Source organism: Apteryx rowi, unplaced genomic scaffold, assembly GCF_003343035.1.
Source record: "Apteryx rowi isolate R43461 unplaced genomic scaffold, aptRow1 scaffold_499, whole genome shotgun sequence".
Taxonomy (NCBI): Eukaryota; Metazoa; Chordata; class Aves; order Apterygiformes; family Apterygidae; genus Apteryx; species Apteryx rowi.
Window position 1 is genome coordinate 131620 of NW_020450759.1, and position 12129 is coordinate 143748.

The 12129-nt window shown below is 35.4% G+C and overlaps 1 protein-coding gene across 4 annotated transcripts in view; it reads right to left on the reverse strand.

The window, feature by feature from the left end:
• Window positions 1-222: 222 nt before the first annotated feature.
• SOCS6 (suppressor of cytokine signaling 6) overlaps window positions 223-12129 on the reverse strand; it is a 28001-nt gene continuing 16094 nt past the window's right edge. The window contains exons 1-5 of one of the 4 annotated variants that reach the window (XM_026079282.1): window positions 11484-11647; window positions 9443-9548; window positions 8768-8906; window positions 8610-8650; window positions 223-6209 (exon numbers count right to left, since the gene is read on the reverse strand). In XM_026079282.1, coding sequence (XP_025935067.1) covers window positions 4480-6084 — 1605 coding nt within the window. In that variant the 5' untranslated portion in view covers window positions 6085-6209; window positions 8610-8650; window positions 8768-8906; window positions 9443-9548; window positions 11484-11647 and the 3' untranslated portion in view covers window positions 223-4479. Of the gene's footprint in view, window positions 6210-8609; window positions 8651-8767; window positions 8907-9442; window positions 9617-11483; window positions 11648-12129 lie in introns of those variants that run through there. The other 3 variants (XM_026079283.1, XM_026079284.1, XM_026079285.1) reach the window with 3 other exon arrangements.

Below are 12129 nucleotides of genomic sequence, written 5' to 3' on the forward strand. Positions count from 1 at the left end.
TTCTAAAAACTGTATTCTAGCTATGTTCTGGCAATCTTTCATCTTGCTTTGAAAAGCAGAAATGAAAATAATCAGTATATACAAATAGCTTGGTGGAAAAGAAATGTAAGAGTTCTAATTATAACCAATAAAATATAAATGTACAAGTCAAACGCCCAAATCCTACAAAGTCTTTTGTTTTGTTTTTTTGTTCTTCATTAAGGTATAGAAATACTCCACAAATCTTTTTGTGAATGAAACTTTTATTTACACACTGTATCCAGAAGCAGATACATAAATCCTTATACAATTATTTTTCAAAAATGTGCAAGAAATTACTATAATTTTGTTTACAAACCAAAACACATTAAAATCAATGGACTTTGGATAATTCACTCTGTGGTGTGCTTAGTACAAATAGCGCACACCAGGTCTGAAACAGAGAAAAGTGTAAACTACAGCAATCTGGATTGCAAGTATTACCTTCATGGCACTCCATCATCACTATAAAAATTCTTTAAGCCAACATGTATTCATACAAAATTCTCTAAGAATTTTTCCTTATCTCTGTGTAGAATTTAGAACACTTTCTAGATACAGCAATGCCATATTTCCCACTTTATGAACTTCTGCCTAGCCCATTTTTTATTTATAAAGAATGCCTGTAATTTTTATTCTTTGTAGTTGTAAAAAGATTAAAACAAATTAAATAGGCAATCATTTTTATCCATAGCTTATTTCAGAATTTGAAAGTTCAGTAACAGAGAAATATTTCTCATTAGAATCACAGCCCATATCTTGCTGGTATATTGTTTTAAATTTAGAATTCTGGTATTCACATAGATGAGATGCATCACAAGAAAAACAGCACATATTTCACTTAGCCCAGCAGTCAATATTCATAGAAAGAAATTGGCTTTAAGAAGATGTAAAGTAAGCTCCTTTGACAACAGATTTTAATTAATAATTGCATTTCTTATCCTTCTGACAGAAAAAGATTCTGATAAAAAGATGGCATTAACTGTGTCAACAGCAGGGTAAGTGCTATATCCTTCAAATAGATCAAAGAATACAAATCACTTTCAGTTGTTTATAACACTAGTTTGCAAAAAAAAAAAAAAAAAAGAGCAAATTGTGCAAATTTATTTTTCTGTATCTAAATAGAAGAGTAAAACAACACCTTGTAACTGGTAAAACAGCCAATATGACTGAAGTTACTGATAAGCTCAAAAAAAMCCCCACCAGTTTTATTTCAAAGTTTCATATTCCAAAACATTTTTCCACAATTCAGTTGCATAAAAAGCATAACTTTTGAACCCTTAGACTGTTGTGCTGAATAAATAGGCATTTTTCTACTCTATAAGGATCATAGTCAGTTAGCTTTCAGTCTTAGTGTGTCTGCCTCTAAAGGTATGCAAAATACGCTCAATCATTTTCCTTCTATTTGTCAAGGACACTTTGTTCCTCTAATTTTTCTGAGGCAGAAGTCAACACAATTTTTGTGGTTACTCTGAATACTTCTAAATTGTCTCATAACTTAATGTTACTGTGATTTTTTTTTTTTGCATTAATCTTTATTATAAGAAATTGTAAGTATCCTTAATGTTTTCAAAGTCATTCTTCTGTGTTCCTTCTCCTAGCGGAGAGTTATCTCAGGAAAAAAAAAAAAGAAAAAGAAGAGAGAGAGGTTCTGAATAATGAAATTTGTAAAAAGTATTTGTGTTTACTTACTAGTGGATTTAAAGTATTCTGAGTTTAGTAGAAATATCGCCAACATTTTTTATTTAGAAAGAAAGTGCTATACAGTTCTCACATCCTAGGCCTCAACTACTTGAAAGTGTTCTGTTTGTGGATGCTTTATGTGGAAAAACAAAAAGTAACAATGATAACTTGATCTGACTAAGTTCACAAATCAAGAACACAGTGAGGAAAGCAATTCAAAAACTTGATAGCTGAACCAAAGTTTAAAAAGCATCAACATGTATGAGTGAGCAAACTGAAATTTATAAAGCATGGGCAAGAAATTTAGCACGTGTGTTCTTACACCTGTTCAATTCAGCAATAAAACTGGGATATTATAGCTTCAAATATTTACGTTTCAATGCAATGACTGCTAGATTAACGCATGTGGCATAATATAAATGTTTAATGCATTCAATAGTGGTATTAAATGGCAGAGAAAATATTTAACATACTATAATCTTTCAAAGATTAGGTAGAATGCATAGACCCTCTAGCTTGCACAGGGAAAGAATTTTTAAAGTGAAGAAAATGCCAGAGGTTTTCTTCTAAAAAGAATGTGTCTGAAATTCATAAAAATGATTCTCTTTCCCCACTCCCCACAGACAGAATCAGAACACTGTACCATACAATAAGTTATTGTGCCTTTTTTTGAATAAAGTTAGTAATCCCGATTCAGAGGGGGGGAAAAAAAAGTTAGTAGAGGGGAAAAAGGAAACAGAATTCACACTTGCATACATGTATCTTGATGGCAGAGCCAACAAATTAGGCATATAGATTGCTCTAGATTTTTAAGTTTAAAACTTTATCAGACTAAAGAAGAAATCCTTATTCTCCATCCCTTAAAACCAAAGGCAGCCTTTATCTACCTTTGATTTTTCTTCCTTTTTTTGTTAAACATTATGGTCAAAAAATAAATTAAAAAATATAAATTTAGTCTATCAATTCAGGCAACCCAAGATGTAGTGCTACTGCACCACCTTGCAGCAATACTGTATTCATTACTAAAGACCCACTTCAGGGGACAAAAGGCTAGATTAAACAAGGAGAAGAAAAATGACCTAAACAAGAAAGCTGTATCAAAGATTAACAGCCGCCTTCTCAGCTGATCTTTACTGACCAGCAACTCCTACCAATGATGGAGAAGATAACATTCCCAAATACAGATTTTTAGGGCAGGGGTAGGGGGGGATAAAGTAGGCCTCCCTCACAAGTTCGCCATGACCTCTTCAACGAATAACTCATAGAAGCGATAGACCATGGGGGAAAACAAAACAAAAACAAAACAGGAAAATGCCATGGATTAACCTTGCATGAAGAAAATGTTACAATGGAGAAGCTGTACTCCCAACTGAAAGTCATTTTTTCCCTAAAGAAGGTCAGAATAACTTCAAGCTTTTTAAATGCCAGAATCTTTGACAGATATCAGAAACATTTACTTAATTGATTCAATATTTCACATGCCAAAACATACCCCACAACAGTTAACTCAAACATTTTCTATGGTCAATGTATATTAAAATCCAAACTCCTTTTCCACCATAATTTCAAAGGCTATGAAAATGGAGCTTTAGAGATACATTTTAAGCATCTTTCATCCAAATTATCATCAGTCCTGTTCCTCCCTCCCTAAAGAATAGCAAAAAAAGAAAAAAAGAAAAAAAAATGATTCAAAGGACATTGGTATATTATTGAATTTCAGAAGTGAAAAATGCAGAAAAAGGGGAAATGTTAAAATTCCACATAGTTTAAATCTATATTGTAGAAATCATTCTGGAGGAAGGGAAGCTATTAGAAGTTTTACCACATCTCTAAAATGGCTTGTCAACTTATGTTCCCATAATAAGAATTCCTAGAGTCATCCTACAAATCCAAGTAATTTTTTATTCAGGGGGATGTAGGAAGGGGAAGGACAGGAAAGAGAGGACCTGGTAGGTGTTCATTTAACTGATGCCATGATTTTAAAATGTAATGTTTTTCAGGATCTCAATACTGCAATTTCCATATAGGTACTATGCATCGACTTTCAAAGATTTTTTTTTAAAGGCCATTTTTAGAAGGACAAAATACTGAGACAAGAAGAAAGCCGAACCAACTTCCTCAAACACAAAATAGTGTACAGACAATACAAGGTTTATGACAAAGGTTTTTTCCAAAGATATGCTGCATAACCATGTTCTTATCACACAGCTCTAAGTTCTACATTAGGGCATATTTCTATAGAAATTTATAATTCAGATGCTAGAAAATCATTTTTAACATATATGTAAATTCTGTAATTTAGAATACCGATATGTTTTTCTTCATGATCATCTTTTTCAATAGGCTATTTTAAAGAAAAAAAAAATCCATTCAACAAGTTTCATTTGACTTTTACTTATGGTTGAATACACATGAAATGTGCTTTCAATGCATAAAAATCACAGTGGATAGCAGCAAAGGACTTGGGGGAAATTAAAGGAGAATTTGATCATTCACATTGTGATTAATCTGCACATTGATGAAAGATAGCTATTTCACACTTCTAAAAATAAACTTGAGATCATTCTTTTCAAAAAAAAAAAAATCAGCCCCCAAAATACACAACCCCCCCCAAACAAACATAAACCCAAATGCATTACTTTTCTTTTACACACAAAAATGAAATAGTTATGGCAGCAAAAGATTTTGATAATAATGAAAATCTGTAAACTGTAATTCAATCTCTTTTTGTTGTTGTTGTTGTTCCCAAAGTGCAAGATGCAAGATTCCCATAAGCTTTCAGTAGTGCTTTTCCTGTAAATAATCCTTCATTTTGTTTGGCAAAGGCAGTTTCTGAATCAGGTCTATTCTAGTATACTGACGTATTACAAAACGACACAGGTACTGTAAGGAACGCACCTGCATAAATCGAGATACTGGATTTGTCAGTCTCACTGGATAAGTTGCAGATCCAGGCAATCGGGATCTCGAATAGCAGAAAGCTCCATTTTCAGAGTCCCTGATTGAATGTTCAATTAAATCAACTATAGATGTATGTCCCTCCACATCTGGTTGTTCATAAAAGCTAAATCTACCATTTGAATGTTCAATTCTAGTGTGAAGCGTTTTTCCATGGGAACGAAAACTCAAACTTAAAAGGTAACGATCATCAGAACTATCTCGAACAAGAAATGAGCCATCAGGCACATTTGCTAATTTTCCCTCTGCCTCCCAACGTGTAATGGGGCCCCAGTACCATCCTTGTTTCGCAAGTTTTTTCAGTTCTTCTGTGAGACTTGTCACAACCATGGGACCACTGTTCTGTACAGAATCATAAACTCTTCCAACTCCAGGGGCAGTGTTAGGATCAAAATTCAAATGGCAGCGCATACTTTCAGCCATGTGGCCATCTGTGCCATTCAATCCACTGAAGTTCCTTTGGATTTGATTATTCTGCATTGGAGGTAGCAAAGGTGAGAGTGGAGGGACATCACTGTGACTAACTCTTGGGCTTTGCAACATGACTCCCGTGGTACCAATCAACAAACCATTCACCGCCTGGTCCACAAAGATATCTGGTGCAACAACTACATCCTGATCCACTTGACTCTCTTCTTCATGGAAAGCATTTCCCCCCACTTGAGACGAAACAGTTGAAACTTCCATGGGTGAGGAACTATCCAGACAGTAACTATGTGATCCTTCCAAAGGATACATTCCCTCATCTAAAGGCACAGTATACTGAATGTAGTCCTGAGGCATTAATCCAATAACTACAGGCACATGTTCATCAATATGAAGATGTAAGTCCCCATTCTGAGATTCTGTATTTTTTAATGCATTATTTTGTTCCTGGAACACGTTATCTGACTGCAAGTCATGGAAGTCCTTTCGAACACCATTCAGTGCTGGGCTTGGATTAGAGGAGTGAACCAAGGCCTTGACTTTCACTTCCATTTTGATACAAGTCTCTTCTGAATTTGTAGGTCGAAGGGGCCATGGAGTTGGACTATAATGGTGATTACGGAGGGAAGTGGATCTTAGAGGTCTTTGAGCTCGCACATCTTTGAAGGTTATTGGAGCAGAAGAGGAAGAAAAGGTGTCATCATCTGCAGAGCTTACAGATGGTGTGCTGCCTTTGCCCTTCTGCTTTTGTTTTGCTGAAAGCCTCCTTTTTAACGTACCCATTAAGCTTTCACTTTTTGATCTATTTTTGCCTCCTTTTTCATCTTCGCTATTGACTTCACAGCTAGCCAAATCTTTACCATAGCAGCTGCCAAACAAGGAGTCATCTTTTCCAAATTCACTTAATGATGGCTGCTGAACCACTACAAAGTCACTTTCATCTTTGCTTTTATTTAAGTTAAAGGACTTGCGAATTGTTTTGAGACTAATTTTCTTCATTATGACAAGTTACCAAGTCTGGCTGATCAGCAGTGCTTCTAGAGATAGAGTCCTAACACATGCAGAGCAGCTTCTGCTTCATTTATGTGTTTTATCCAGCCTCATTTAACTTCAAGAGCCATTTCCTGGAAACAAATAAAAACCAATTAACTTCACAAAAGAAATAGTGTAAGTTATCCATAAGCTCCCCCCCCACAAACAAAACAGAAATTGTAGTACTTAAATAATGGTATCATACAAAAGTAAATATACTTGGAAACCAATCAAGCTTAAAAAAAAAAATATGAACCTACTCATCTGTCTTAAAGTTCTTCAACAGTCTTTTTCTGCATTTACAATCCTAGTTTATACATAATATATATCACATATATGTGTGTGTGTGCGTGTGTATACATATATATACATATATACATATGTATACATATATACACACACACACAAAAATGCATGTGTATAAGTTTTCAAACACAGAAACGTCCCTCTTTTTCAGCAGGCATCTTGTAAAAGAAACACAAAAATAACTATAGAAGATAAAAGTACAGAAGCCATTACGACCAACAGAAACCATACGTACAGGTTAAACTGTGATTAGTCCTAACAAGATGGTCTTACAATGTCACACTTTGTTTGCACAGGAAAATTGAACAGTAATCACATAATTATAGGGAAATTAATTGTAGTCCAATAAATTGAGTTGAGTCGGGCCCTTGAGTTGAGTTAATGCAAAATAGCATTTATTTTGAGCAAATCATAGGAATCCCTTCCCAAACTTCTATGAAAGGCGAGATGAAAGATTTCCAAACTCTGTTTTAGGCATGAAGGAGGTCAGACCACAGGCACTCCTTGCCTAGTGCTAGCGTCTTTCTTCCTCCAACACTTCTGCCAGACACATCTTCTCAAGTTCCAGTGACTGCTCCCACCTGGCGTCCTCCAGAGTCATGCTCCCTGTTCTCCCCTCCCAAATTTGACTTTTTGACTTGTTTTTCTTTCATGTCAGTTAAAGCTTCCAGAGCAAGGCAGCTCTGCAGAGAGGGAAGAACAAGAAGGGGCAGAGAAGAGGGAGTCAGATTCGCCTGGCTGTTTTTGTTGCTGCCAAGGAGCAGAGACTGCCTTTAGTAGTAGCCATTTTTCCATGTACTTCCAATTACATAGTGTGTTAGCAGGATGAACTGCAAAGGAAGCCTGGCTCTGTGCTGAATATGGCAAGCTGGAGGAGACTAAGATCACCTTTCAAGAAATCTTTCCAGTTTGGAGGACTGTGGGAGAGGCAGAACAACCCTTACACATGCTCTTCCCACTTTTCTCCCATTAAATCACAATACTTGCAACGGAGAAAAACAGACAATGAACAGAAATCAGTTGCATCAACTAAACAATACGATTTTCTTAAATATCTGCACAAAAATAGTGCAAAAGAATGAAAAGATAATCATTACTATATTCAAACAGCAGTTCATTGATCATTATTTTGATTCAGCCCTACTTTCATGGTATAAACACTAAGAAGAACTTCCTCAAGAACACAAAAGCTAAAGGATCATATCCAAAGCTATCTAAAAAACAGTGCAAGGAACTGTTCAAAATCTAAGGATTTTGAACTTCAAAATACCTTAAACATTTGTTAAGTGAAGCCCTGCTGCTGGAGGAGCAGGGAAATTATTATTCTCATAAGCAGCAGAATCCCAAAGCTTGATTTACTATGGATTTGTTTCCTAGTTCCCCACACTATCCACATCACAATACCTCAGGGACCTGTTTTGCCTTTGCCATACCCTCCAACGTTCTCCAAACCCATCTTTAGAATATCTTCAGTTCTTCCCACTTCCTTTTCATGATTAACAAACTAAATAGTACTAAGTCTCTGCTTTCCTTTCTCTCAGTGGGGGAGACTTACAGGTTTGTCCTCTGCCTATAAAGTGATTCTCACAACACCAGCAAAAACTTCGCATCTTTCACAGCACTTTCAAGCAAACATGACCAAAAATCTTGTTTCCGTAAAAAAAACACTTAAGAATAACCCCTTGCTATAAACAAGCATTAAAAGCTTAAAAAACAGCCCTAGTATTTTATTAGAAATTCTCTGCTTATTTTTGGCATTGCTGAGTTTTAACAAGTCTGACACCTTAGAAAAATTCATTTCTCTAAAAAAAATTTGAAGAGTAAACTGAGATATGGGTATGTTCTTTCAAAGACCAAGATCCTACTTTTTTGTTTGTTAAGACAGATATATGCAGAACCATCAAATTTCATTTTTTAAAATACTTATGCTTAATAGGAGCTTCATATTTTTTGAAAGAATTAGGAATTATGAAAACGCTGAGAAAAAAAAACATGAGCAGAATGCACTAAACATTTCAAGGGTTTTATATGCTTGAAGTCTGAGGTATCAGAACAATTGACAAGGTACAGTAAATAGGAAAAAGCCACAAATACAGAAAATGGGACAGCTACATGTCAATTAGAAGTAGACTCAAAATGCCTCATTGGCATTCTGTTCCTAAATCATTTGAATTTTTACAACTTACCAATTCACAGCCCTCTTTTCATCATATGTAAGAAAATGAACCTATGAAATGAGTGAAAAAGATAACTTCAGCATTTTATGTGATTCTTAACCAGAGTAAATCAGAGCATTTGCTCATTTGGTAAATTTAACTCTGCCCAGGAGCCTCAGAACACTCACATTAGATCCACTTGTGAAACCCACAGTGTTCTCAAACTGGTTTCGACTAATGTCCATGAGCTGATATTGTTCCCATCTTATCAAATATGTTCCCTTCATCCTTGTAAGATGTACATCATACTGCTTGCAGTTCCTAACCCTATAGAAGCAAGCACAAAACAAAGCAAATGAACTGGGGAGAAATTAAAAGAGAACACAACCATATAGCTGAATGCATAGATCCCCAAACTGTCTGATTCACTAATTTTTTTTAAATCGGTGTGCTTAACAAGAATTAGAATTAGCTAAAATTTGGCTGAAGGAGCTACATTTCTTTAGCTTCTCGATAACTAAAGAACTAAGCAAACCACTTCAAAGAACAGACTTTTATCACATACTAGCTTTTCTGTATCAAAATGTGTTTTTACAATTGAAAATCAAGTATCTAAAAATAATCTAAAGAGATGAATCTCTATGGCAGCACAGAAAAAAGTTGACATTTTGTACTTTGAGAGAGATCACTGAGCATGCTTGAGCACAACTGTTTTATATCGGTCAGCCCACCTTGGTAGCCAATATCTTTATCAAGCAAAAAGCTATCCACATGCAAAAAGCTATCCAAATGCATAAATCACTACTTGTATTCTTAGTATATTTCATATAAAGAATAAGGCTTGAATTCCAAATAAACTGCACCTGTCACAGAAAGAACCTGCACATATCCAGGAGTCCAGTTCATTCATCCAGGAAAAGACAGTAAAATCTCGTGAATACAGTCCTGGTCAAAGCCCACTGAAGTAAACTGTAGACACCAACAGATCAGAGCAAGACTGTAACCAAGTCCTCCATATAAGAACTACTCAATGTTGTGACATCCTTTAGGATTTTGTTATCCAAGAGAGGAGAAAGCAAAAATATCCTTAAGTCAAATACCCGAGTTGATCCAGATATGTTTCCTTCTTAGCACATCTTTAAGAAATACCAAGAATTCTCCATTACATATTCATGCATTTTAAAAGCCCTTTATAAACAGGCCTTAATATAAGATTTATCCATACACTTGCAGGAGTAAAATTATTCACTGTCTACATCTAGAGGAGCTGAAACAGAACAGCTAAGCATGCATTCCTTCCTGGAGTACATTAAAACTAGCTGCTGAATTTCATCACAACTCTCACCACTGCAACAGCTTCACTAGTCTTCTGTAAGAATTACGGTATCACTGAGGTCTCCCACATATGTGCTCTTCCAGTGCCATCTGCTGTACAGTGAATTTAAAAAGGCTAACTACAGATACCTCTAGAAAGTCTTTTGGTAGGTATCTGCAACTATAAGCAGACTTCAAACCATGTTGCAGTACTCCGAAAGCTTGGCAACTATCTAAGTAGAAATACTCGGAACACATTTCTTGTTTAATTATTTGCCCCCAATATAAGGGGCTTTTTCCCCAATAAACTCTCACTAAAATACATCTATCTGTTATTTGGAAGGTGTATCAACAACAGCATCTTAAGGCAACATAGATTAAGTGCTGTATTTTGGAAAATCTGAAATCTCTAAATTTATTCCAGAATTCCGAAATCTATTGATGTTAATTGCTAAGAAGTTGTTCTAGGTATGTGTTCTCATTGATTTTACTTTAGTAATAAAGTTATTATATTAGTGAAATTTTCCTCTTCAAAACCAGCAACATAAAATGTTGGCTCAAGATATTTTCTTCCATCTACTTGAAGTTTCAGTCTATATGAGCATAGAAGTTATACATAAAACATCCATTAAATAAAAAGAGATTAAATACCTATTATTTCAAACACTAGCAGTTTCTGATGGAACATATAAACTACAGGCCAGCTTTCAGCTTTCTCACTGCAAACCACTAGCATATTGAAGATGATGAGGTTTTTCCCTTCCTTGAAATTCAAGTAAATTCCTACATCATGTTATTCTTTAATATGGAGAGATTTTAAATAAAGCAATTTATATTTCATACTCTTATGTTGATGCTCCATGCAACCTTGAAAACAACAAAACAGATTAATGGTTTTAGCAGTGGCTTGTCTGGTAATGGATGAGCACTGTTTTAAAGTAAGAGTGCAAATTTTATAAAAGTCCATCCCATCCCCTTCTGCACAGCTGCTTTGCTACTGAGTATAAAGAAGCTCATGTAATTTCATATAAAATTGGAACAAGGTTAAAAAAGAAAAAAGAAAAAAAGCAGGTGAGAAGCCCATCTGATAGTATTTTGTATTCTTTCACCATTCAGGAGTACTTAGAGCCTCCTATTTTTAAGTTAAAAAGCCTGAACACTACGTAGATATTATTCACTCCATATTTAAACTTCCAATTTCTAAGATTTGAATAGCTAAGGAAAGTATTGTTCCTTTCTCTAAAGGCCAGTATAATTTAATAGGCATTATACAGATTCAAATTTCAAGAGAACAAACAAAAAAAACCCAACAGTAAGTCACATCAGTTCTGCTATTTTTTTTTTCTTTTTACAAAGGTTAAAGTGAAAACAGTCCATAGGCACTAATGTTCTAACAATTTACAAAGTAATCCTAGTAACTATTAACAAACTTTAGTGGGGGATAAGCAAGGTCTGCCTTTAGTAATAAGTAGAATAGTAGGGTAAAATAAAAATGAAAACTTGATACACAAAGGGATTTTTCTTCACCACCATTCATGGAAATAACTGTACGCAAAACCAGTAACAGAACCATTTAAAAAGTCTGAATACCTTGATTACTTGCCTCTGGCCTCCTGTTAAAAAAGGATGTCCCTTGACATCTGGACTGCCCTGACCTTTTTTACTTCATCCAAGACCATTTGCAGCAAGTCCTGTTCTTCTTTCCCATATTTGGTTGCAGGACAGAATATTTCTAGCTGATTGGTAGTTTTCCTCTGGGGAGTAACCGAGGAGTGTTAAATGGCATCTTTGTATTACAGTTCATCTATGTACATTCAGTATTGTGACTACAATAATCGCATAACTGCAATAGCAAAAACCAGTTACTAACATTAACAGTTCTTGCCAGAGGTTATATCACCCTTACACAAGGATGGCTGTTTGGGATGCCTATCTGCTCTGGAGCTATCACAGGCACATTAACCTGACATGTTAAACTGAAGCCAGGGCTGGCTGACATAAGCGCAATGGACTGAGACTGGATCAGCTCAAGCACAAACACAATCTCATCAGGGCACTACTGCTGTTGGAGCAGGAACCTCTGGGGGACCTGTGTGGAGGACAGCTACAACAGTCACTGTTTCAGTTGCTCCTGTTAAATCTCTCACCAACTGGGAATCAACATGCAAACAAGGAATGAGGTAGATTCTGCTTTTTATACATTTGCTACGAATGGCACTAGTACCATCTTAAATTT